The 27,613-nt window shown below is 37.0% G+C and overlaps 1 protein-coding gene across 3 annotated transcripts in view; it reads left to right on the top strand.

Moving 5' to 3' along the window:
• Nucleotides 1-27,613, top strand: part of LOC100014881 (cytochrome P450 20A1) — an 81,379-nt gene that overhangs the window by 14,445 nt on the left and 39,321 nt on the right. For all 3 annotated transcript variants that reach the window (XM_016425173.2, XM_016425172.2, XM_001366673.3), the window contains 2 exons: nucleotides 15,464-15,631; nucleotides 25,760-25,838. In XM_016425173.2, coding sequence (XP_016280659.1) covers nucleotides 15,464-15,631; nucleotides 25,760-25,838 — 247 coding nt within the window. The remainder of the gene's footprint in view (nucleotides 1-15,463; nucleotides 15,632-25,759; nucleotides 25,839-27,613) is intronic.

The raw sequence follows: 27,613 nt of genomic DNA, 5'->3' as shown, positions 1-27,613 counted from the left end.
AAAGGCAGAAAAGGGGACCAGATTATAGGAGCCAAGGTTTCGGGGATACTTGTCTGTGAGTATTTTCAGAGTGAGTGTGGACACAAGGAAAGCCTATGTCTAGCAATGATAAACACAGTAACCTTGAGTCTTCACACTAGGTTCAACCTAGAAGTGCATCAATCCATCCTGGATTGGCTTTTCTTTGGCTCTGTGCAGTGGCTCTTGTGTGTATATCTTGTCCTGGAATCAGACAGAATCATTAAGCAAAGTCCCATAATTTTTTAAATAATTATTGGCATCATTTTTATAGTCTCTAGCTTTTGGGGCATGCATTAGCAAATGTATTTTAAACTTATAGTACTGAAAAATAAAAAAGTTGAAGAAAATCTTAATGCTGGTGACATGTGCTTCAAATATAAAAAAGAGAGAAAAAAAATGAAATAGTATATTGCCCATGCAAGAAAAATATAATAATAAAAGAGCTTTAAAAAATTCAAAAATATAGCTTATAATCTTTGGCACTCTGTCAGCTAAGAAAATATAGAATGCAAGGCTTTCTCACCATATTTTAATCTTTAAGTTGATTATGTTTTCATGATCCTTTTTGGGGAAACCTTTCCCCAATAACGATCAGATGTGGGAATGTAAAAATAGATTTGAAGCCAGGACTTCAATCCCCAGAAATCCTTGCTCCACTTCCCCAGAGCTCTTTGTAATCTCACTGGGTTCTCACCTGGGCTGAGAGCAAAATCATTATTTAGAGGGTCTCCGCCCAGGGCGGGCTCTCTTCTCTTCCTGGCTCCGCTGGCAAACAGACGCGTCTCATGATGTGAGTGAAATTTGGGTGGGCCTCATGGCCCACCTAGCATGTGCTTCTCTTGTTTGTATTTTCTTTAACCCTTGACCTTTAATAAACCTCATAAAAATAATACTCCTTGCAGAGAGAAATTAATTTCTACCTGCCTCAGCTTCCCCTAAATTTTAATCTTTACAGAATCAAAACCCCCAAATATATGCCCAAATAAATAACTTTTCATCAGCATTTCTCTTTTTATGACTATTCCTAACAAAAGGTATTCAGGTAGATTTTTACAAATAATATTCTAATAAATCACATCTTTATAGTCATAAAACCAAGGCAGAAAGATTATAAAATTCCTATTTGTTGATTTAAATTATTTTACTCTGTTGAGCAAAATGTAGGCTTTAAGACTTCCTTCAATAATTTGTCTCCCATACATATGTTAAATTCATGTAAAATTCTATAACAGGAATGACTGTGGAAATAACTTTCTTCAACATCAAGCAAGGAATAAAAACCCCAGAGCTAAGGTATTCATTAGTTTTATGAAGGTTGTTTTGTGCATAATCCAAATGGAAGCATTGTTGTTCAATAGCAATATTCTCTAAATGCTCTATGGATATTAATGTCTGTCAATAACATTGTGATGATGACTTCCAGCCCTGTAACACTATTTTGGTCCTCCTTGTTTAGGTATGTGATTTAAAAAAAAGAGAGAAACTGACCTAGGCATATGACATTCTGTTGGTTAGGCAGTTCACTGAGTCATTGTCTCTCTCTGTTTCTTTTTCTACTGTCTATCTCTGTTGAAGTATCCATTTTAGTATCCTATATATCTAGAATGATAGGACTATGGCAGTCCAGAGTTAGTCAATAAATATTTATTTAGTGTCTTCTGTATACCAGGCATCATGCTAAGTGCTGGGGATACAAATAAAGACATGTTAGGCCCTGCCCTCAAGAAACTCCTATTCAAAGTGGGAGAAGCTAACAAATAAAAAGAAACTGAACAAAGGGAGAAATTACCCAAAGTGAGGTATATGATTAAGTCATACAGCTGGGGTAGGAAATATCTGAGAAAGTGTGAGTTTTAGAGTTTATTTCATCTTGCAGAATGATTAGTTGTTGGAGATCATGAAGTCCAAGAAAGCGGCCAGATGGGAAATAAGGAGGTTAATTCTCTCACAGTCCTCTTTAAATGGTAGTGGATGAGGAAGGAGCTCTTCATTGTCCACCTTACACCCTCTGCAGTAAGAGAGGGAGGAGCTGTCGGGCAGAAAAAGGAAAGATTATCTGATCAAGTAGCAGCCCTTTATATATGTGCTCAATTTTTGCCTAAATATTAGCATGCTTTCTGACTTATGGTATTCACATAAGGCAGAAGAAATGAAAGAAGTAAGTGCTTCTGGCTTTATTTCTTCTTCAATTCTAGGTCAGCTCAGTTGTCCATATTCAATCTCCATATTACATGAAGACAATACACCAAGAAGCATAAAAATATTTAGGTTAAATGGGGCACATGTAAAGTAAACACTAGTAACCTAATCAGGCAGTCTTTCCCTTCTTTGCATGTTTACCATGGTTTTTTTTATTGTTGATTAATGAATGAATGCTAACTTGGAGATCTATAGGGCTCTGTGTTCTAAAGAATTTTATCATTGATTGCTATCGAGATAAATGGCATATATCTCAAATATATAGAGGGTAAGCTACTAATTTGTTGTTGTTTAGTCATTATTTCAGTCATGTCTGATTATGTGACCTCACTTGGGGTTTTCTAGGCAAAGAGCTGGAATGGTTTGCCATTTTATTCTCCACCTTTTACAGATGAGGAAGCTAAGGCAAATAAGGTTAAGTGACTTGCCCAGGGTCACATTGTCAGTCTCTGAAGCTGAATTTGAACTCAGGTCTTTCTGATCTCCATTGTGTGCCTAGTTACTCAAGCTACTAATATACTAAATGACAAGAATTAAGATCCAAAAAAGATTTTGAGGATGTACAGCAATAAACTAGATCTAACTGGAAGAGATATAATAGAAAAGAAAAGACCTATACTTGGGTTCAAAGAATTGATTTATACTGGTGGAGAAGATATGACTGAATGGCAAGAAATTCATTTTTGGGGGGGAGAAAAGTCTGTTGATTTTAGTGAATGATCAGGTCATCCTTGAAAAGGCAATCTGGTGAATTTTAAAAATGTCTTACTGATTGAAGCATGTCATTCTTCACTTTATTTCCTCCATGAATTTTTCTGTAGTGTTAGTGATAAATGTCTTCTTTTACTACACGATGAACATGGAAATGGATTGTAGAACACATATACAACTTATAGATTATTACCTGACATCTTGGAGAAGGGATAGGGATGGGAGGGAGGGAGAGAACATGGATCAAAAAATGTCAGAGAAAGATAATTGAAAATTGAACCAACACATAATCTGGGTGGAAAAAGTCCTAATTCTTGAGTGTTTTGCAAAAAAGGAGTGGGGCTGTAGCAGCCCTGCTCACATGATGCTAATACAGTGGTGTGGTGACATCATCATTGGGGGTTGAATGATGTCATAATTTTGGGGTGGTGAAGTCATCATCTCTGGCCTGCCAGCCTCAGGGGGAGACAGAGCTCTCTTTCAACCACCTAACTGTAAAAGTTAAAATTAAGTCTCAATAATAAAAATATTATATTTTAGGAGATTTATTAAGAATCATTAGAAATAAAGAGGATACAAAATAAAGACCACATGCCCAGGGCTAGCTTATCAGCCAGTTCAGACTCACACCTTATCACCATGCTCTCTGTCATTAAGCTAAAGAGGCCCAAAAGGACTGCCCACTCACTAATATCCTCTGTCTACAGGAAGTACATAATGACAGGAAGTCAGTGGGCTCCCAGGAAATGTAGGGTTTTTTTTAGGGTAACAGATTTTCAATTATACACTCCCCCCCCAGACATCCATGGAAGACTAGTCTCTCCAATGGATCTTGTAAACATAACCAACTTTGAAATTACAATAATCTGAGGATAAGAGGAAAAGAAAACAAAACCAATGAATGCTAGGCACATTGACAAAAAGCCAGTTGGGGGCAGTCCCCTTTGGCATAAGAGTATACATACAAAAACAAATGCATTCAACCCCACCCAGTTCAGATCACCACATCTCAAAGTTCACTTTGGATCTTCTGGTGCAGTATGTGGTCTGTGGAACCATCTTCATGGTGCCTTCTCCAAACAGTTCACTTTCTTGATTTAGAGAGGTAGCATATTTCTTATTCTAAAATTACTCTCACAGAATTTAAACTTTGCATTTTAGAATAATAATGCATTCCCCCTGAAGAGGGTGTTGAAAAACACAGGGATCACTTAGGGATGCATGGCTAAGTTATGAGATATATGAATCAATTGACAAGATAATTAAAAGACATAAAAAAAATCCAAATAAAAAAGAAAAAATAATTTCTGGATGAAATATAGGCTATCAAAGTCTTATGTGTAAAAACTGTAAGTAAAGGAAAATAAACCTATAACAGTTACTTGAATCAGGGCCCAATTAAAGTGATTTATGTAATTATGCACTTTCCCAGTTGGCATTCAGGACTACAGAAAGTTTTGCCACACAATGAAAGACAGAATAGGGACTAGATTATAGGAGCCAGGTAGGAGCCAAATTTGAGATACTTGGTAGAATTTGGGACAAGGAAGAACTGCCTTTGACATATGTCAAAACAGCCACAACCTCAAACCCCAAACAAGTTCAAGTCCTTTTGTCTTGGCTCAAAATTTCATCAATCCCATTGGGATTGGTTGTTTTCTTTGACCTTGTGCTCAATTGGTACTATGCAGTTTAGCTTTGTCCTTCTTTGGCACTGTGCAATGACCCTTTTTGTATGCCCTTCTCCTGGAATCAGACAAAATCATTAAGCAAAGTCCCATAATTTTTTTAAACATTCAATGGCATCATTTTTATAATCTAAAGCTTTTGGGGTATGCATTAATATTAGAACAAATATATTTTGTATACTACAAAATGTATACTGCAAAATCAAAAAAATTCAAGAAAAATCTCAATACTGTTGACATGTGCTTCAAATACAAAAAGGAGAGAAAAAATAAAACTTATACTGTATTGCACATCAAAGAAAAACAATAAAAGTTTTAAAAATCAAAAATATATAGCTTACAGTTATTGACACACAGTGTCAACTAAGGAAGGGAAGAATACAAAGGTTTCTCACCAAAAAATGAGATCTATTTCCTCTTCAAACTTGGCCATGATCCACTATGTCAGTACAAATGATTTTCACAAAGTAACAGTTTTTCATAAAGAATAATAGTACAACATGTAATGCACATTCATGAAGTATCAAAATCCCCAAAGTTATAATAGCCCATTTAATGACAATAGCAAACAAACCCACTATCATTAGGATTCACACGAGTCTGCTGTGTGACATTTAAAACTAATGGGTACTTGTCACAAGTTTTTCAGGTGTAGCAATGTTTCAACCTTCACTGAGATTTTTTAAAAAATCTTACTGACATCATTATAAAAATGTGGCAGAGGAGTTTAGAAAAAACCAAACCTATGTACTGTTGATGTTGGGTCTAAAAATGTCCCCAAGAATCTAGATCATTCTGGTGGAAGGGTAGAATAAGCAGGTGTTACAAATGAGAGATACTCCCTCTTGGGAGCCATCCAGGGGTAACATGCCCTGGGATCAATTTCCCAACTCCTTTGGTATGAGACTGTTATGTCCCATACATTCACATTTTTACAAATGTGGAGGTGGGGATTATAATAGTGCTATCACTTCAGCTACTAAAATAGATTCTTTACCTCTTGTTACAAATAACTCAGAGACAGGCAAAATGATCAGTCAGAGTTGGTGAAAAAAAAATTTTAATCATGTCTGAAGACCCCTTCCTTAAAATCAGTTTGAGATATTTAGCTCATTAAATTTTCCAAAGGTTGTTATATAATTGCAATCAGTTTTTGATGAAGTCCATCCATCCTCTATGTGACAATTAACAAAGCAAAAATGGAAGAAAAGGCTGGTTATATAGGCTTTTACAATATTTTGTTCAATAGTTATAGGGGAAAAGTAACAGAATATGTCCAATAGTTAAAACACAGTAGATTAAACTGATTCAGTGTAACAGAATAATATTGAATACATTAATATGTGAACTTAAAACAACAAAATTAAATCTTAAAGCAGACAATCAGCAAAATACAATAAAATACAGAGACTTTCATAAAACAATTGAGTCTGAAAAGGCTTAAAATTTTCACCTCCAGTCTCTTTAAAGCTCCTTTCTCTATCTGTTCAGATTCCTTTTGTCAGAACTGTGGAATTTCCCATAGAGAGGGAGAACATGGGTTTTAGGAATTTCAAACTGGATGAATCTTAGAGACTGGGCAGGCCCAAATGGCAAAGGGTTGTAGAGAGATTAATTTCTCCCGTGAATCTCAGGCAATATAAGTGAAAGGATCATTGCATTCATGAATGGTAGCTGTTTAAAATAGGTAATAATGCACTGCTTTTTCATAGAATATGCCATTCTTGTTATTTATTTCCTGTTTGGAAGAGTAGCTTCCTTTTTCACTTTCCCTTCCCCTTGAGGTAAAATGCTAGGGATAAATTTGTTTCCCCAGCCATGTGGCGAGGGAGTTAGGAGGCTAAAGAAAATACACCCCAGTTTTTTACTAGCTTCCCATAGAGTGACTCCAAGTTTGTGAGTTTCAATGACACAGTAGTGGCTACCAGCAGTCTGGGATTGTGCTGGGGCTGGAGCAGAAGGAGGAGCGATAGGGATCAAGAAGTTCATTAGCGGATAACAGGGACAACCCAGGAGGCTGGATCAGCAGCAGTATCAACAACATCAGTGGCAGCAGGAAGGAACAGAGGAACATGGGATCAAGCAGATGGGTGAGAGAAGTGACTTATCTCCTCTTCACCAAGTGTCCCTGGGCTAGAAATAGCCCGGCTGGTATAAAGATTAAAATTTAGGGGATACTGAGGCAGGTAGAAATTAGTTTCTCTCTGCAAGGAGTATTATATTTTAGAGGTTTATTGAAGATTAAGGATTAAAGAAAATACAGGATAAGAAAGCACGTGTCTAGGCCCAGGGGCCTAGACAACTTCACCTATATTATGAAAAGAGCTGCATCTGCTTGCAAGCGGAAACAGGAGAAGGGCCACAAAAGCCTTTCCAATCAGGTTAAATACCCCTTCTCGATCTTGGCCCAGGTGAGAATTCAGTGATATTACAAAGCATTCTGGGGAAGTGGACCAAGGACTTCTGGGGATTGAAGTCCTGGATTCAAGTCTATTTTTATATCCCCCCATTTGATTCTTATTGGGAAAGGTTTCCCCAGAAAGGATCATGAAAACATAATCAACTTAAAGATAACAATAATTTGAGGATAAGAGAAAAAAAATAAAACCAATAATTGCTGGACGCATTGACAAAAAGCCAGTTAGGGGTCAGTCGCCTTTGGCATGAAAGTATACATACAAATAAATGTTCAATCAACTACACCCAAAGTTCATTTTTGTGCAGCTTGTGGTTTGGAGGCTTCTTCGTGGTGTTTTCTCCAACAGTTCAGTTTCTGGATTCAGAGAAGTATCATCTTTCTTTATCTAAAATTCTTCTAAAAAGGAATTTAAACTTTGCAATTTAAATAATGATTTTTTTACATTCCCCCGTTAAGAGGGTGATTGAAAAATACAGGATCACTTAGGGATGCATGGCTAAGGTATGAGATATATGAATCAATTGGTAAGAGAAATGAAAAGACATCAGAAAAATCCAAATAAAAAAGAAAAATTTCTGGATGAAAATATAGACTATCAAAGTCTTATGTGAAAAAATTTCAAGTAAAAAGAAAAATAAATCTATAACAGGTCCTTGAATCAGGGCCCAATCAAAATGATCTAAGCAATGATGCATTTACCCAGTCAGTAGCCAGGACTACAGAAAGTTACCACACTATGAAAGGCAGAAAAGGGACCAGATTATAGGAGCCAAGGTTTCGGGGATACTCGTGTGTGAGTATTTTCAGAGTGAGTGTGGACACAAGGAAAGCCTATGTCTAGCAATGATAAACACAGTAACCTTGAGTCTTCACACTAGGTTCAACCTAGAAGTGCATCAATCCATCCTGGATTGGCTTTTCTTTGGCTCTGTGCAGTGGCTCTTGTGTGTATATCTTGTCCTGGAATCAGACAGAATCATTAAGTAAAGTCCCATAATTTCTTAAATAATTAGTGGCATCATTTTTATAGTCTCTAGCTTTTGGGGTATGCATTAGTAAATTTATTTTAAACTTATAGTACTGAAAAATAAAAAAGTTGAAGAAAATCTTAATGCTGGTGACATGTGCTTGAAATATAAAAAAAGAGAAAAAAATAAAAAACTGAAATAGTATATTGCACATGCGAGAAAAATATAATAAAAGAGTTTTAAAAATTCAAAAATATAGTTTATAATCATTGGTGCTCTGTGTCAGCTAAGAAAATATAGAATGCAAGGCTTTCTCCCCAAAAATAAGATCCATTTCCTCTTCATGCCTGGCCATTATCTACTGTGAGTATAAGGCAAATGAATTGAGCAAGGAAACATTTTTCATTTTTAAAGAACAGTAGTACAAATATGTAGTTATCAATATCCCGAAAATTCTCAATAGCCCAATTAATTACAATAGCAAACAAACACATTATCATATTTCACATAAGTTGCTGTATGGCATTTTTTTTTAAAACCTACAAATTGATGGATATTTGTCACAGTTTTTACAAATGTAGCAAATCTTTCAACCTTGGAATTTAAACATATTTTTAACAAAGTAAAACTTATCTTGGGTTAAGAACATAATCAAGAAATCTATATATCATTCTGGTGGAAGTAAAATAGTGAGCTGAAGAGTATAAATGAGAGATGCTCCTTTTTGGAGGCTTTTTAGGGGTACAAATGCCCTGAGATTAACTTCCCCAACTTCTATTCACATATTTAGAAATGCAGGAAGGTTGGGGGTTATAATTGTATTTCACTTCAGCTACGGGTAGGGGCAGGCAAAAATGACCAGAGATTATTAAAAAAAAATTCCAAGAATCATGTTTAAAAAACCCTTAAAATCAGTTGAGATATTTAGCACATTAAATTTTCCAAAGGTTGTTATAGCAACTGTAATGAGTTCTGAAGTCCATCTATCCTCTATGTGACAATTTACAAAGTCAAAATAGAAGGGCTGTTTATAGGGAAAAGCAACAGAATTTTAAAACTCAGTACATTAAATGAACAGTATAACAGAATAATATTGAATCCAGTAATGTATGAACTTAAAATCACAAAGTTATATCTTAAATAAAACAATCAGGAAAATGCAATAGAAATACAGAGATTTTTTTTAATAAACCATTGGATTCTGAAATGCCTTAAAATATATAACCTCCAGTCTGTAAAGTTCCTTAGGTGTGGTTTTTTTTTTATTAATTATCCATTTAAATGTCTATTGTCTGAAGGCAGAAAATTGGTAAGGGCTAGGCAATGGGCATTAAGGGACCCATCCAGGGCCCCCAGCTGGGAAGTATCTGAGGCCAGATTTTAACCCAGGACCACATGTCTTTAGGCCTGGCTCTCAGTTCACTGAGCCACCCATTTGCCTCTTCAAAGTTAGTCTAAAAGTTGTAGGGAGCTGGGTCTCCTCTGTGACAAACAGGTGAAGTCAATAAAATCACCAGAACAGTCAAAAGGTATCCTTTTAAATAGCCCATTGCTTTTAAGTTCCTGTTTGGAAAAGTCTGTTTCTTCTCCTCTCCCTTTTTTCTCTCCCCTCCTACACTCCAATCTGCCCACGTGGTCAATACCCCTGTTTGTTACCAGCTGGTAGAAATGCTCCAAGGGTCTGGGTTGAACAAGGACCGGGTGAGCTATAGAGAGCACTAGGGTAGGCCAAGAGTGACAGGAACGCAGGCAAACAGCAGGACCCGGAGCCGCGGGCACCAGGTGAGAATGGAGAGGCCAGGAGCAGCAGCAGGAGAAACAGGCAGGCAGGCAGAACATAGCAGCCAGGGGTCAGGTGGGCGGTAAATGCAACAGGTCCAGAGCGAGCCTGTGAGCTATCTAATGGCTGGAACAAGCAGCAGCTTTGCAAGGGTAAAAAACCTTGTCCAGGGGGCAGCTGGGTAGCTCAGTGGATTGAGTGTCAGGCCTAGAGACGGGAGGTCCTAGGTTCAAGTCTGGCCTCAGACACTTCCCAGCTGTGTGACCCTGGGCAAGTCACTTGACCCCCATTGCCTAGCCCTTACCACTCTTCTGCCTTGGAGCCAATACACAGTATTGACTCCAAGACAGAAGGTAAGGGTTTAAAAAAAAAAAAAAACCTTGGCCAGAGAAACATGGATCAAAAAAATTTCTAGGCACTAGCTATTAAAAGCTGAACTTAAGATTAGTAAAGGAAAGAATCAGAAGATTGAGATATTTCATTTTCCTGAAGTGGTAAGCCAACTGTAAAGATTAAAATTTAGGGGATACTGAGGCAGGTAGAAATTAGTTTCTCACTGCAAGGAGTATTATATTTTAGAGGTTTATTGAAGATTAAGGATTAAAGAAAATACAGGATAAGAAAGCACGTGTCTAGGCCCAGGGGCCTAGATAACCTTACCTACATTATGAAAAGAGTCACGTCTGCTTGCAAGCAGAAACAGGAAAAGGGCCACAAAAGCCTTTCCAATCAGGTTAAATACCCCTTCTCGATCTTGGTCCAGGTGAGAATTCAGTGATATTACAAAGCATTCTGGGGAAGTGGACTAAGGACTTCTGGGGATTGGAGTCCTGGATTCAAGTCCATTTTTACACTGGTAAGGAGAGTGACTGGGCAAAAAATAGGGAAAGAAAAAGGCAGCAGCTCCAAAGAGAGTTCAAAGTTTGAAAGGGTGGGTGGGGTGGTCGAAAAGCCTTGGCAGGAGAAACGTGGCTAAAAAATTTTATCTAGGCCATCTTAAAAAGATTGAGAATTTTTTTCCATTTCTGATTGCCATTAAAATTAGTCTCAATAAATAAAAATATGATCTTTTAAGGGATGTATTAATGATCATTAGAAATAAAGGAATAAGAGGGATACAAAATGAAGACTATGTGCCCATGACTGATCACCCTGTTGAAAATCCCATTCACCACCATCTATCCAAGACACCAAAGAGTATGGGACCCTCCACCTCCCTGCTTAATATCCCCTGTCTACAGCAAGTAGGTAACAACAGAAAGTCATCAGTGGGCTCCTGGGAAATGTAGTTCTTCCTTAGGGTAACAGATTTTCAATTATATATAACCTAGCCTGAGCTGCTTCCATCCCCAACTGACATGGTGTCATGCATTTGATGAAGAAGCAGGTAGAAGATGGAGCAGATGAAGCTGCAGATCATTGAGGAAAACATCAGGAAGTCAAACATTGACAACAAATTCTCTGCTTATTATGATGCAGTGGGAGGCCAAGCTCAAGGCCAGTACTATGTTTCTTGTAACTCTGAATGACATGAAAGTCAAGCAGGAAGCTCTGGTAAAGCTGACAGGGGGAGGTGGGGAAGAGGGAGGCAGGCTTAGGGAGCCAGTTGAAAAGGAGCAAAGTATGGAACTTCAGGTAAAACGAGAGGAACTTTGAAAAAGTAATGCAAAAGAAGAGATGCAGAAGATCTCTGTGTTTCACCCTGGATGAGGAAGAGGAAGATCTGGATGAGGAAGAGCTACAATGAGAAGAGAAAACCAGAGGAGAACCCACATATGGACACAAGCGGCCTTCCTCATCAGGAGGAAAAGGATACATATTTACAAATATAATACAATGTTTTGATTTCTGAGCCAACTCATGCAGATAAGAAATTTTCTTTGTTTGAATTTTCCACAGAAATTTATAAACATATCAGTATGAATTTTGTTTGTTGCAGTTATGCAATATGTTGTATACTTACCCATTCCATGACATTTTCTTCTTGTGTTTGTGTAATTGCATCTGTATATATGTATATGTGAAATTAACATGTATGCCACATTGTTACATGACCTCCAGATCATCAGTTCAAAATTTCAAAGTCCTTTCAATTTTTGACTGTCATCTCACCTTGAGTGAAGTCCCGTGTTCTTTAAAATACCAGAACACCCAGGAACATGCATGTGTGTAAGACTTTACATGTGGATGTGTGTAAGATTGAATTCTGTTTCATTGTGCATGGAAGTAAGGTGTGAATTCTTTATGGTGCTTGTCAGTATTTATGAGTTTGTTCTTCATGCGTGGAAGTAAGTTTTTCATATGGTCATGTGTAGGAATATGTAATATGTTGTATGAGTTCTTAAATGTTTGTTATGATTATAAATTTGATATTATCTTATCTCAGTTGAAATTTGATTTTCACAAGGGTTTTTCATTGGTATTGTTTGATTCTCTTTTGATGTTCATATTAAGATTTGTTGACTTTTGAGATTTCTTGAAGATAGAATTCTACTATTGGCTAATGAGTGATATAATGTATTTCGTTTAGTTATGTCTTCCTAATCAAATAACTTTTTTACTTTTTCTTTGTTACAATTGTTGGCAAGGACTTTTTCATTGGAGTTAATTCTAACTTGCATGTTTTTCTGTCTGTCTGTTTTACGATCTATTTTTCCATCTGGAGATGTTTCATTTGCTTTTGCAGTGCTTGTTTCTGTTTTAATTTGTACTCTCGTGTGTTTTCCTTCATATTAACATGTGCAATGTTTTCATGTCTGTTCTTTATGTTCTGTTTTTCATAGCTTTCCATTCATAGGGCCTGTTGTTAATTATGTCTAGGGCTATTTGTTTCAGATGTTATATTTATTTATCTTGATTGCTGGTAATGTCATGGGTGTGATGCTATTTTACATGTGAAGGGTGGAACCAAGGCTCTTTATGTTCAACCTTTACTGATGTCGGTGTTACCATTACTATTCATCTTGGTTCTATAGGAGATTCTCTATTACAATTCTTGACATATACTTTGTCTCCTGGTTTTATCTTATGCATTGAAAAATCTAATGGTATTCTTTGCACAAGTAATCCTAGTTTCCTTAGTTTTTCCAGCCTATCTTATATTTGTTTCAAATATTCATGTAGTACACATTCCCCTTTTAACATAGACAGATATTATGGCTTTACAGTTCTACCACGCCAAAGTAGTTGACCATACAGCATTTCAAATGGTGATTATGCAAATCAGTTCTAGGTCTAGTTCTCATATTAAACAAAGCAATAGGTGTAACATCTGTCCATTTGAGTGTGTTTCTAAACAGAGTTTGCCTATTTGTGTTTTCAATTCTTTGTTCATACATTCCACTTGGCCTGAACTTTGGGGTCTATAAGCATTGTGATAATTACATTTGATCCCCAAGTTCTTGTATATTTCTTGTAGAACTTGGGAAGTGAAATGAGACCCCTTGTCCAAGTCTATGGTATCAGGAATGCCATGTCTAGGTATTATTTCTTTCAATAGAAATCTCACTAACACGGCTGTGTCATTTTTCTTGGCTGGAAGTGCTTCAACCCATCTTGTCAGTCTATCCACAATAACCAATGCATACTTGCATCCTTTGCCTTTGGGCATGTTAATATAATCAATTTGAATACATTGGAAAGGCATGTAGCTGAGAGGCCTGCCCCCAATGCTATATTTTTTAAATGCCCTTGATTATATTTTCTGCATGTCTCACATGCCTGACAAGTTCTAATGGCATTTATTGTTATTCCAGGTGCCATCCAAAACTGCTGTATTGTATCCAGAATCCCCTGCACCCCATAATGTCCCTTTTGCATGAATTACGGTACATAGATGTTGTTATAATTTTCTAGGAAGAAGTGGTTTACCCCCTTGAGCAACCCAGATGCCTTTGATTAATTTAGTGCTTAGTCGATCCTTCCATGACTGTATTTGATCTCCATGTAAGCTTCAGTGAGATTATGCTCATCAACTAGAGAGAAATTCAGCACATGGTGAGGTCCAAATCTTATAGTATATTTTGCGGTTATATTTGCTCTGTCATTCCCTAGGAATATTCTGTCTTTTCCATGAGTATGTGCCTTGCATTGGATTATGGCCACCTCCTTTGGAAATTCTACAGCTTTTATAAGAAGGTCTATTAATTTCCCATATGCAATTGGTTTCCCAGCTGATGATTTGTACCCTCTGTTTTTCCAAATTATTGCAGAAGAATATAACATTGAGAAAGCATAATTCAAATCTATGAAAATGTTCACTCCTTTGCCTTTTGATAACTCCAGGGCCATGAGCAAAACCTTTAACTCTGTGCCTTGAGCGCTAACATGACTTGGTAATGATTCATACCAAAGCATTTTGTCATTGTCAACTACAGCAGCTCCTGTGACCCTATGTCCTTCATGAATGTACGAGCATCCATCTGTGTATAATTTGCCATAGGATGATATTATTTTGAAATGGTATAGTCATAAGGAAAGAAGTAGTGTTCAATATGTATCCCATTGTTTCCAGTACAACATTGATTATTGTACTATATAAAATATTATATATCCAGTAGCAGACTATGATGGCTAGCACCATCATACCACAAATTATTTGCATGAACATTTTTTTTTCCTCTGGCTTCCTCAATATAGGGTAGGGTACAGCCTTTTCTGGGTGCCAAATTGTATTAGGTAATTGATTAAAGGTTATGGTGATTGAGAGATCAGATGTCACCCTCCTCCCTTTTCTCCCCCTCCCTTTTTCTCCTTCCTTCTCCCTCCCCCCATCAGTTGGTTTCTTCAGTTGGTGACACTGGAAGACAACTCTGAGTGAGTTTCCTGATAAATCTAATAGATAACTCTCTTTGGATAGTTTAAACAAGAGGGTTTATTTAGGAAAAGGGGAAGAACAGGGAAGTTTGATGGGAGAGAGGGTTTAGGGATTCCTTAATCTTAAAATATTCCTAAATTGAATCATCATCCTCACCCCCCACCCCCCCACATCACCATTCCATTCCAGAATGCTTCTTGATTGACAGCTTTTGCAAATCTTACTCCTTTGGCTCTGTTGCAGGTTTTCTCCAGCTTTCTCATTCATACTATTATACTCCAACTGCCCTGCTCATTTACTCAGCCTTGCTACATAAAATAAAAGTTATTGCCGATTCTAGGTCTGTTTCTACCATGAATAGATGCTGTTGCATGTTCTCTCCAGTGTTTTCTTTCATGTGCTCTCACTTCACTTCATCCTTTCCAGGGCCTATTACATGAATAGTATTGTGTAATAGTAAGTCACAAATGTAAGGAATTTAGTGAAACATGGGAAGGTGGTATAAATTGATGAAGAGCTAATAAGCAGAACTGGAAGAATACTTGACACATGACTGCAATAATGTAAATGAAAAGATCACTCACTGAAAACCAGCCTAAATCCAAGTAACTGGGAAACCAGTGATGGCCCAGAGAGCTGTCAGCAGAGTGAGGGGAATTTTGGAGGCATTATGCCTACTTTATCAAATAAATGCATCAGTGATTTCTGCTGCTTTTATTTAATTCAGATATGGTGGTGAGAAGTAAATATTTAAAAATGATATGTAAACCAAAAGGTACCAATAAAATTTATTTTTAAAGTGCTTCTAGAAAATTATCAAGGGATGATAATTAATTCTCATAATTTTCTCTTTTGTTTCAGCTTTCAGAAGAATTATTAGGAAAATGGCTCTCTTACCCAGAATCTCAGCATGTGCCTCTTTGCCAACACATGCTTGGCTATGCCATGAAGGCTGTTACACAAATAGCCATGGGCAATAGCTTTGAAGATGACCAGAAAGTCATTCACTTTCAGAAGAATCACAACACAGTAAGTATAGGGCAGAATTCAGAATTATTTTATATCTGCATAGATGGGGAATGTTAAGAATTTTATCTCAGTGTAGACAGAGTAACATTCTTAAGTGCTGATATACAGAAAATCACTAAATCATTAAAGGGGAATGAGGGGAGAAAAGAAATTAACCAAATTGCTATGTCTAATTTCTAGACCAGCCTTTAAATTGGTTCCCAGTTGCTTCCAGAATAAAACACAAATTTATCTGATTGTCATTTAATACATGTCATAGACCAGTATAGGAAGGAAAACTGGCACAGAGGAACCATTTTAGAATGTTGGCAGGAGGGAGAGTGGCATTTGGAGGAGCAGAAAGGGCTTGTGGGATTGAGAGCTTTGAAGGGCGTCTTTTACCCTGTGGACTTGTGAGAGACAGGAGTGAAGAACCTGAGCTCAGAACCCCAAATCTGTGGTGCCAGAGCCTTGCCTCTATTTCCCCTTGCCCTGGAAGAAAGAAAGATCCCTGACATCTCTGGATTGTTGATTAAAGAAGCAAAGAGAACAACAATTGCTGCTGAGAGACTCTGTACCCCTTAACCTCACGGGGGTCACCCCAAAGACCTATCTTATACCATTGCCTTCCCAAGGACACTAGAGACCTGTTTAGAGTAGGATAGTGGAGGGATTAGAGAGAAAGGAGGAGAAGAGATGCTGAAATCTGAGCCCTTTGGCTCAGCTGAAGAAGTGACAATTGCTTGCTTAATCCTATAGGGTTTCCTGCTCCCTCTGACCTAATCCCTCCCTTTTTCTTGAACTATTAAACCACCCTTGTTCTAAAGAAAACCATAGTCAGATAGAAGTTAAGGAAGAGAGTTAGAAGAAGGAAAAGAGGGTGTTGGGGTAGGCTGCTTATTTAGCCTTGGCTAAGCAAAGCCAAGAGCAAACTGGGACATTCAGCCTGCCTGACAGGACTGTGTGTCCAGAAGAGGCTTCTTGGGACTCAAGTACCAGCCAAGTTCTGAGAGCAAAGTCAACACCATAATCCCACAGAAGCCTACTTATTGGGACACGGCCCCTGTTCATGTTTGCCATAACATCTGCTCAGCGTTACCTCTATGTGTGTGTTTAAGATGTGAGGGAGAGGGAGAACTATACAGACTTCTCCCAGTTCTGGGCACTCTCTCTCCCCTCTACACCAACTCTCCTTATCTCTTAACCTCTGATCCCTTCCTTGTCCCCATCCATTCTCCTTTATAATCTTTCACCAGGTCCCAGCCTTTTCAGACTATTTGAATGTTATTCTCCTTCACACTCATACTCTAGTCAAACTGCCATACTCCTTGCTGTTCTGTCTTTCTTCTTTTCACAATGCCACAATGCTTGCTGGATGTCCCTCTTCTCCTCTGCCTCTTAGAATCTCTAGTTTCCTTCAAGAATCAGCTCAAGTAGGAAAATGCCTTATTACATTGTTCAGAAAAATTATCAATTATTAAGCTGTTTAAATCCAACTCTTGTGAGTATAGAGTATTTATACCTAGAATATCTCCTTGACCTCAATAATTCTAGGAATGCAGGAGATAGCTACAAGGAATTTTGGTCATGGAGTCCTAGACCCACCCAGAATATTTATGTTTTGGATTATCACATCACATTATCTCAGGTCTTGTTTGGGATCCACTTAAGCCTGTGTTTTGGATTCTGTTTTGCCTTCCACCCAAATTATATTGAATGGTTGCATTTATTGATATCCATCTCAATCAACCTTGCTTACAAATTGCCCTTTTGGCAAAATTGCTCACATAATTAGTGTGCTGAGTGCCCTTGTCAAAATCCTATACAATGTAAATTTTCCAAAACCTAGGGGAGAGAGAACCACACCCTTTCCACCCTCCTCTGCCAAATGGTCAAATAAATTTGTTTTAAAACTTTTTTTAGATTTTTGAGGCCATTCTTATGAATCAGTTTGTTCTCTCTCTCTTTCTCTCTGTCTCTTTTTTCTCTTCTCTTCCTCTTCTCCTTCACACAGAAGGCTTACTCTTAAAATAAGGGTCTGATTTTGTCATGCCCTTTCCAAAAAAATCTTCAGAGACTTTTTACTGTCTTTAGGACAATACTTAATCCCCCAAATTTGGATCTTGCCTACCTTTCCTGTCTTGACACTCCTGGTCACATACTTTGCCTTCTAGTTCTACTGGCCGCCTAGCTTTCTCTACTAATAACATCTCATCTTTTGCCTTCGTGCCTTTGCACAGTTGGTCCCCCATGTCTAGAGCTCCCTCCTTTGTTGCCTTCATGTTGTAGAATCCTTGATCTCCTTAGGAGCCCAGTTTTGATGCTGCCTTCTCTTTTTTGCCTGCTTCTTCCTCAGCATACTCTCCTTCTTGAAATTGTCTTGTGGTACTTTGTATATACTTGCTGAAATATGTATGATATTCTACCAATAGAATGAGCCTTAAGGCAGAGATTATTTTGTTTTTTCTTCATATCCTCATGATCTCATACTATGCATGGCACATAGTAGGTGCTTCATAAATGTTTATTTAATTGAATGTCATGAATGTGATTAGAAGTACCTATAATTTGGGGGGACTCACACTCCTTAGATGGAGAAATGAGGGTTTAAAGGCTGTGAGGAAAGGGTGGATGAAAATGGCTTCTCCCTACCTGAGTCCCTGAATTACTTGGGGGAGATAAAATGGAGATCTCCCCTCAGTGAAGACTTGCCTCTTGATGGCCATGCCAGCCCTCAAGGGCAGCAGGGAAGTCTTCTGTACAAGGAGAGGTATGAGGGACCTCAAATCAGATATGCACTGCTTTGGGGCACTCACAAGCCTCCCCCTTGTGTCTTCTTGAAAATTGGCAACAAGATGGAGGCTGCCAATGGTTTTACTCTCTAAATAAATGAGATTGAATTCCCTATCTGACTGCTTATTTGATTTAATTGTTGATTGGGGTAATGGGTGTGAATTTTAAAACTATTCCACCCTAATCAGACTGTACTTTAGAAGATCCGATTTAGCTGTTTCCTGATCAATAACAATAGAGATACTTGGACTAAAAGAATCAAGTCTTTGAACCCTGCATTTCTCCACCCTCCTTAGTTTAACAAGATTAGGAAGGTCTGCACCAAACTCAAGATTTAATTATCTGAGGAAATGGCCTTCAACAGACATGTGCGGAAAAAGCGGACAGATCCCTAGGCTGTCCTAAGTCAAGCTAAGCTATTATTGGTACAGATGAGATGCAGGAAAGTGACATAAAACCATTTATATAAGGCACGTCACTTCTTCGCTCTTCCTCTTTTCCTGGTGAGGCAACTCTGGCTGGCAGTGTGCTAGGTATTCCGACATCTTGGAGTGGTGGTAGTTATTTTTTCTGGGTTTGGTGGTGAGTTTGCCCTGGAGCTGTTTCAGGTTCAGGCATCTTGGCTTAGCCCTTTCTTTTTGGAGTTCAGGCTGACTCTTTCCTCCTTCATACTCCAAAACCTTATCTCTTAATCTTTCTGCCCGGTGCTAGCCAGGCGGGGTGAAAAAACCCTACTCCTTTCCTTCTTCCTTCTCCTTAATCTCCTCCAATATCAATTAAATCACCATAAAATTTCCAGCTAATTTGGGTGTTTTGTTTAGGATTTTATAAATAAAATCCTTGGCGACCAAAATAATTATTACATTCAGTCTCAACCATAATTTTAACCTTTACAAGGGTAAAAGTTAGAGGGGTTCTGGGTTGTCCCAAATATTTTTCTAAATAAAACTAATCACTGTAGTACAAGGTTTTTTCTAGCTAGGGGAGAGGCAGAATAGGGGAGAGAGCACTGCTCACCGATTAGAATTCAGTATCTCAATAGTTCATGAAATGATAGTCTTTGAAGAAATTAGGTTTCTTGACAGGAACCAGTGATATTTTAAACAGGAATCCTTGATGTTAGGATTTCTGTCAGTGACAGAAATTTCCACAGGTGTCTTGAAATGGCCCAGAGAAACAACTCCTCCTTCCATTCCCTTCTGCATCTCAGCACCCAAGACCCTGTTGCTCAGGAGAATTTCCCAGAAGACCTTGTTCAGTTTCCAGCTGTCATTCCTACATTCCAATTTCCCCCAACGGTTCTTTTGTCCTACTCCTCTTCATTACAATATCCTGGTTTTTATTTTCATGAGTCTTGCTAAAAGCTCATGCTGCTTGTGTACTGCCTTTTCCTGTTCTTATCCTATGTTCTATCCCACCAAAATAATAAATTCCTATCTTACTATCTTACTCTATCTAAGATTTTTTACCTATGCTAAGAAAGGCATATAGGAAAGTTTTGGGTAGGAAAGGGTAATACAAATTGCATTACAATGTTGCAATAGGTGAACAATTTTGTAACAGCAAACAGGTTTTTCTCAGATCCAAAGAGTAAATTCAATGTGACAATACAACAGTTTTCTTATTAATCATTCATTATCTTATGCTAAGCTATGTACTTTTCTATTTTAAATGTTAACTTACTCATGTTTACAAAATAATGTTGTTATCCTTATTTTATTTGGTTATCTATCTTATTTTTGTTAGTGTCACTATCCAGAATATAACAGTACACTATAGGCTTATCCTTATGCTGTCCCTAAGCTGTCTAGCTAAAAAACATAACTTTTTCCTAATCCCTATCTGTTTCTTTCCCTATGCTATTATTTTAATGTGATTAGTTGCTCTACTATTCTATAGGTTAGAATTTTGTTAGTAAGTTTTATCTACTTTTATGCACATATTTACATATGATACATTTTTCTCTTGCATAGAGATTTTAGACCTACAAGGAAATAAAACATGTCCTTGTCAGGTTACAAAACTATAGACTTAAGAAGTATATACATTTATACAATATATACATATATACATTTTGCACATATGCAACCTTCAGACACTCGTTTATTTACAAGATCTATGTCTAGAAATCAGTTTTTATGTTGTGAAATGTCTAATGTGTCTTGTTGCATGCACATACTTATTACCCTTTTTGTTGCAAGGTGTCCTTTGTCTAACTAGTTGCCTGTAGGTTCTCTTCTTTCTTGAAGTTATGTAGTGTTGTTTGCTTATTTATAGTGTGAGGTTAAGTTGTGTTTTTTTATGTTTGCGCCGCACTAGTCTTACATATACGGTTTCCCTTTGTAAAATGGAGATTTGAACCCCAGACTTCAATCCCCAGAAGTCCTTGGTATTTCCCAGAATTCCCTATAATCTCACCTGAGATTTCTACCTGGGTGAGATCACAATTTGTTTTTAAACTGGCTGTAATGCCTACTTCGCTCTCTCTCTTCCTCTACTCAGAGATTGCAACATGTTGTAAGTAGGCTGTGAATGGGCTAATTGTGCCCTAGGCAGGTGGCTTATTAATTTGTATCCTTGACTTCTAATAATCTTTATTAAACCTCATAAAAATATAATACTTTTATTACTAGATACTAAATTTAACATTTACAGTCTGGCGACCAAACGGGATGAGAGATTAAATTAATTAATTTTTTAATTAAAAATTTTTTTAATTAAATAAAAAGTTAATTAAATCAATTAAAAAAAAAAGATAGCCTAGATAAATTCCTTTTCAGCCACGTTTCTCCAAGGCTTTTCAGAAAAGCCTTTTGATCAGCTTGAGCCTGCTTGCCTGCGCTCCTGCCTGCAGCCATCAGCTTTGGACCTTCTTGAACAAGATATCACTCACCTGGTCCCAGCCCTGCCCACCCGGCCCAGCTACTACTTCCTTCTTCTGTTTTCCTGCAATCTGGACCTGTTTGACCCAGATCCACTCTCCTGCTCCCAACCCACCCGGCCCCAGCAACTCTGGCTTCCGAGTAGGTCGCTCATTGCCCCAGGCCCAGTACTCACTTCCACCAGCTAGTAAAAATGGGGGTGATTTTTCCTTAGGCTACAATTAGCCTCCACATGGCAGGGCGAAGAGGACCACGGGGGGTAGGGGGGAGAAAGAGAAGGAAGAGACTTTTCCAAACAGGAAAGTTTTCCAAACAGGAAGTTACAAGCATGGCTTATTTAAGAGGATGTCTTTTGAGTGCACTGATACTTTTAGTTATATCACCTGAGATTCAGGGGGAAAAATTCATCTCCCTGCAATTCTTTGGCCCAATCTGAGATTCCAAAAACCCACCCTCATTATGGGGAGGCAGCTCAGTGGCTCAGTGGATTGAAAGCCAGTCCTAGAGACTGGAGATGCTGGGTTAAAATCTGACCTCAGACACTTCCTAGCTGTGTGGCCTTGGGCAAGTCACTTGACTTTGCCTACCTCTTACCAATCTTCTGCCTTCTGACAATAGGCATCTAAATGGATAATAAAAAACAACAACAAACTTTAAAGAGACTGGAGGTTATATTTTTAAGGCATTTCAGACTCCAATGTTTTCTTAAAAAGCTCTGTATTTTATTGCATTTTACTGATTGTTTTGTTTAAGATTTAATTTTGTTGGTTTTAAGTTCATATTTTAATGCATTCAATACTATTCTGTTACACTGAATCATTTTAATGTACTGGGTTTTAACTACTGTTATATTCTGTTGCTTTTCCCCTCTAACTATACTGAAAAAATATTATTGAATAAACCTATATAAAAACAGCCTTTTTTCTGTTTTGAATTTGTAAATTGTCACAAAGAGGATAGATGGACTTCATCAGAACTGGTTACAATTGTATAACAACCTTTGGGAAATTTAATGAGCTAAATATCTCAAATTGATTTTAAGGGGTCTTTAGACATGATTTTTAGAATTTTTTTTAACAATCTCTGGTCATTTTGCCTGCCCCTAAGAGGAGGTAAGGTCCATTTTAGTAGCTGAAGTGAAATACAATTATAATCCCCACCTCCCACATTTATAAAAATGTGAACAGATGGAACATAACAGTCTCATACCAAGGATCTGGGAAGTTAATCCCAGGGCATATAGTACCCCTGGAACACTCCCAAAAGAGGAGCATCTCTCATTTATAACTCTTCAGCTCACTTTACCCAACGTCAACAGTACAGAGGTTTGGGTTTTTCTTAGACTCCTCTGCCACATTTTTTTAATGATCTCTAGATTTCATGATAATGTTCTAGACCCAAATGAGTTTTACTTTGTTTAAATATCTTTACCAAGGTTGAAAGATTTGCTACACCTAAAAACTTGTGACAAGTATGCATTTTCTTTAAATGTCATACAGAAGACTCATATAAAATATGATAGTGGGTTTGTTTGCTTTTTGTTAATTGGGTTATTGAGAATTTGGGGGATACTGATACCTACATATTTGTACTACTGTTCTTTATAAAAAACTGTTACTTTGTGAAATTCATTTGCTTGTACTCACAGTGGATCATGGCCAGGCATGAAGAGGAAATGGATCTCATTTTTGGTGAGAAAGCCTTGTATTCTATATTTCCTTACCTGACACAGTGTGTCAATGATTATAAGCTATATTTTTGAATTTAAAACTCTTTTATCATTATATTTTTCTTGCATGTGCAATATGCTATTTCAGTCTTATTTTTTCTCTCCTTTTTATATTTGAAGCACATGTCACCAGTATTAAGATTTCCTTTAACTTTTTGATTTTGCAGTAATATAAGTTTAAAATACATTTGCTATAATGTCAGTGCATGCCCCAAAAGCTTGAGACTATAAAAATGATGCCACTAGTTCTTTTAAAAAATTATGGGTCTTTGCTTAATGATTCTGTCTGATTCCAGGACAAAGAATACAAAAAGAGCCATTGCACAGGGCCAAAGAAGCACAAAGCTAAACCTGATTAGTGCCAAAAAGAGCACACACACCAGGATATATTAATGTGGACTTGAGGTTGCGATGCTTGACATACGTTAAGATGTAGGCCTTCCTTGTATCCACACTCTTCTTGAATATACTTACAGAGCAGTATATCAAATTTGGCTCCTACCTGGCTCCTAAAAATCTAGTCCCTTTTCTGTCTTTCATAATGTGGCAACTTTCTGTAGTCCTGGCTACTGACTGGATAAATGCTAAATTGCTTATATCATTTTAATTGGGCCCTAATTCAAGGACCTGTTATAGATTTATTTTTCCTTTACTTGGAATTTTTACACATAAGACTTTGATAGTCTATATTTCATCTAGAAATTATCTTTTTTTATTTGGATTTTTCTGATGTCTTTTTAATTTCTCTTGCCAATTGATTCATATACCTCATAACTCAGCCATGCATCCCTAAATGATCCCTGTGTTTTTCAATCACCCTCTTCAAGGGGGAATGTAAAAATATTATTATTTTAAATTGCAAAGTTTAAATTCCTTTTGAGAAGAATTTTAGGTTAAGAAACATGCTACCTCTCCGAATCCAGAAACTGAACTGTTTGGAGAAGACACCATGAAGATGCCTCCAGACCACAAGCTGCACAAGAAGATCAAGAATGAACTTTGGGTGTGGTTGATTGAACATTTATTTGTATGTATACTTTAATGCCAAAGGGGACTGCCCCCTAACTGTTTTTATGTCAGTGAGTCTAGCAATTATTGGTTTTGTTCTTTTTTCCTCTTATCCTCAAATTATGGTAATCTTTAAGTTGATTATGTTTTCATGATCCTTTTGGGGAAACTGGTTTCCCAATAACGTTCAAAGGGGGTAAATGTAAAATGGAGATTTGAACCCCAGACTTTAATCCCCAGAAGCCCTTGGTACTTCCCAGAATTCCCCATAATCCCACCTGATATTTCCACCTGGGTGAGATCACAGTTTGTATTTAAACTGGCTGTAAAGCCTCCTTCACTCTCTTCCTCTACTCAGAGATTGCAACATGTTGTAAGTAGGCTGTGAATGGGCTAATTGTGCCCTAGGCAGGTGGCTTATTAATTTGTATCCTTGATTTCTAATAATCTTTAATTACGAGACAAAATTTAACTTTTACACCTTTTGTCTTTCTTCTTGGACTGCCTTTTTTTTTTAGTTTTAAAGTTCTAATCGTCCATTTTTGTTGTAAGTTGATTCATTTCTTCTTTGCTTCTATCTTTTGTTTTTTTCTTTATCTGTGGTAGTAGGATTTTTGTCTGTTGTCTACATGTTGACTGATGGAATCTTTCCTCTTGCACCGGAACTTAATATGAGCATGATGTGATGTTTATTGATTTTAGTTATTGAAATTTTCAGTGTTGTCTTGTGTTTTCTTCATTAATTCTCTGTTTTAATTTGATCCTAAGTTTTGAGTAGTTTGTGAGTGTTCTGATTGTTCTGTGTCTATGTTTGGTTTTTGCTGTTTTCTGTGGGAACAGTGGAACCATGAATCTTTGTTTACAATTTTTACAGCCAATGGAGAAACAAACAACTTCATGTGGACCCAACCATTTTGGATCTGTTATTTTCTATTGAAGTTCTTTCTATATACTACATCTTCAGGTTTTATATTGTGCAATGAATAGTCTAGTGGATCTCTCTGTTGTAATATTCCCATTTCATGAATATATTTATGGAGTTGGCAATCTCTTCCTAACATTGATACATTTGCAGGTTTTTGTGTTCTCCCGTTCCAGATTGCATGATCATATAACATTTTGAATGGAGATAAGTGTAAGTCTCCACTTGACTTTGTCCTGAGATGAAACATTACTATTGGCAGAGCGTCTGTCCATTTCAGCTTTTTCCTTGTAATATTTATGAATTGAACCTATTTAAAACTAGGAAGTGAATTAAAATCAATTTTCTCTGAATATTCAGAATGCTCCTTTAAGCTCCTTCAATAACTAACTTACTCTAGATATTGTGTACTGTTTGCATAGTACAGCCTGTCTCAAGTCTCAGCCTCATGCATTCCCAGGTGTTTTATACATTGAAAGTACAGAGTTTTTTAAAGTGATGATCTAAATCTTTAAGTGCCGCTGTTGCTGGTCATCCCTCCTTCCTGCTCCTCCTTTTACTAGGTTTGGCCTGAAAAGATAGTAGCTGTGGGAAAAAGGCTTTTTGTTGGAAGAAGTCAAAACTATGTGTAGAAATGAGGATTTGTGATTATATGTAGATTTCCTTTATAGCTCATCTTCAATATCACAAATATTTGAGAATTCTTTTTTTATAACTTAACTGAGATTTTTTGTAAGTTTTTTTTCACAAGCAAATTCATAATGCTTTGCTTTAAGCAGACTATTTATTTATAGCTTCTTTTTTCTCTTTATTAGGTGTGGTCTGAGATTGGGAAGGGTTTCCTAGATGGCTCACTTGACAAAAGTACAACCCGGAAAAAGCAGTATGAAGAAGGTAAGTTAACTTTATCCTTCACTGTTAGTGACCAGATGAAATTATAGTGAACAAATAATAATTGTGGTTTTATACTCCATCTGTGACATTTCTGTTTAGTTGTTTTTCAGTTGTGTCTGACTCTATATGACCCCATTTCGGGTTTGTTGGCAGAGATCCTTGAATGATTTGCATTTTAAAAAATTATTTTCAGATGAGGAAACTGAGGCAAACAGGGTTAAGTGACTTGTATTTGAATTCAGGTCTTCCTGACTCCAGGCCCAGCACTCTATCCATGGAACCACATAGCTGCTCCCTCTGTGATATTAGGCACAGTTTTAAATTAAAGCATTTGCTGAAAATGATGTTACTTTAGACTTGGAAAATCATTCACATTGCTAGTATATTACATCCTTTGTTTTAGTACAGATTGACATAAGAAAAAATTTGGTGGTTTTTTTCATTCATACTCATCACTGATTTATGCATTGTGTCTATGAAAATGTATACTTTATGATTGACAAATCAAATTTAAAATTATTTTCTATCTATTGCTACCCATATGCTAGAAACTGGTAGCGTAGGACTAACTGGGAAGGTAGGACTAGAATAACAGGTTCTACTCGAATAGTTGGTCCTACCTGTGTGATCTTGGGTAAGTTATATAACCACTATGGGCCTCAGTTCCCTCATCTGTTAGATAATCTATAAAATGAGACTGTTGAGTAAAATGGCACCTAATATTCAACATATATAGAATGACATAATATTTTGGCATGATCTATGAGAGAAATTATTTTGCTGGATTATGTGTATTCACTTTTTAAAAACAATTCACAATTCCAAATTGCTTTATAGAATGTTTGTATCAATCCTCAGGGATATTAATGTACCTATCTTTTCCACTTTTCACTAGTGTCATCTTTTGACATCATTGTCATTTTGTCAAGTATGAGATGAAACGTCAAGAAGTTTTTACACATTTTAAAAATATTAATGATTTGAAACAATTATTAGTAATAATTACTTGTTATTAATTTGCAACTTTTTTGTGAGTTTGCTTCTATTCTTTGACCATTCCATTAGAACATGGCTCTTGGTATTATTTTTTAAAATTAATGTCCTGTATATTGAATGTCAGCCTTGTATCAGTTATTCAATGAAAAGATTTTTTTCCTTATGCTTTTCACACTGATTTTGCTCATGTGCCCTTTAACATTTACACTTATATCCTCATAGGCATAGTCCAGAGTGGCAGAAGAAGTGTTCAAAATGATGACTTCCTCCCATACAGGAATAGGTCTAATTTTAAGTCCTGGTCCCTTTATTGCCTTAAACCAGTTTTCCCCAAGGCTAAGTTTGCCCTCTGAAAACAGACTCAGCATGTTGCCAGGCATACATGTGAAGCGTTTTCAACATGGTAGAACTTTCCTGAGATGATGGTGTGCTGGCATAACCTTCAAGAGCCCAGGGTTGCTTCCCATAATATACTTGATATTGGAATTTGTGATCCAAGTAAAATCACACTCTTTATTATCACAAAAAGTAGGAAATAAAATGTGTTGCTAAACAATTGAGGGATAGTGGAACAAACTGGTTTTTTAATGCAATAGAATATTACTATATCATGAGGAATATTGTAAAGATTAAAATTTAGGAATATGGGGAGACTGAGGCAAGTAGAAATTAGTTTCTCTCTGCAAGGAGTATTATATTTTTTTAGAGGTTTTTTAAAGGTTAAAGATTAAAGAAAATACAGAATAAGAAAAAACACATGCCTAGGCCAGAGGCCTAGG

This window comes from Monodelphis domestica, chromosome 8 (assembly GCF_027887165.1).
Source record: "Monodelphis domestica isolate mMonDom1 chromosome 8, mMonDom1.pri, whole genome shotgun sequence".
Taxonomy (NCBI): domain Eukaryota; kingdom Metazoa; phylum Chordata; class Mammalia; order Didelphimorphia; family Didelphidae; genus Monodelphis; species Monodelphis domestica.
Note: the sequence above shows the minus strand (reverse complement) of the source record. Positions and strands in the feature narration are given on the sequence as shown.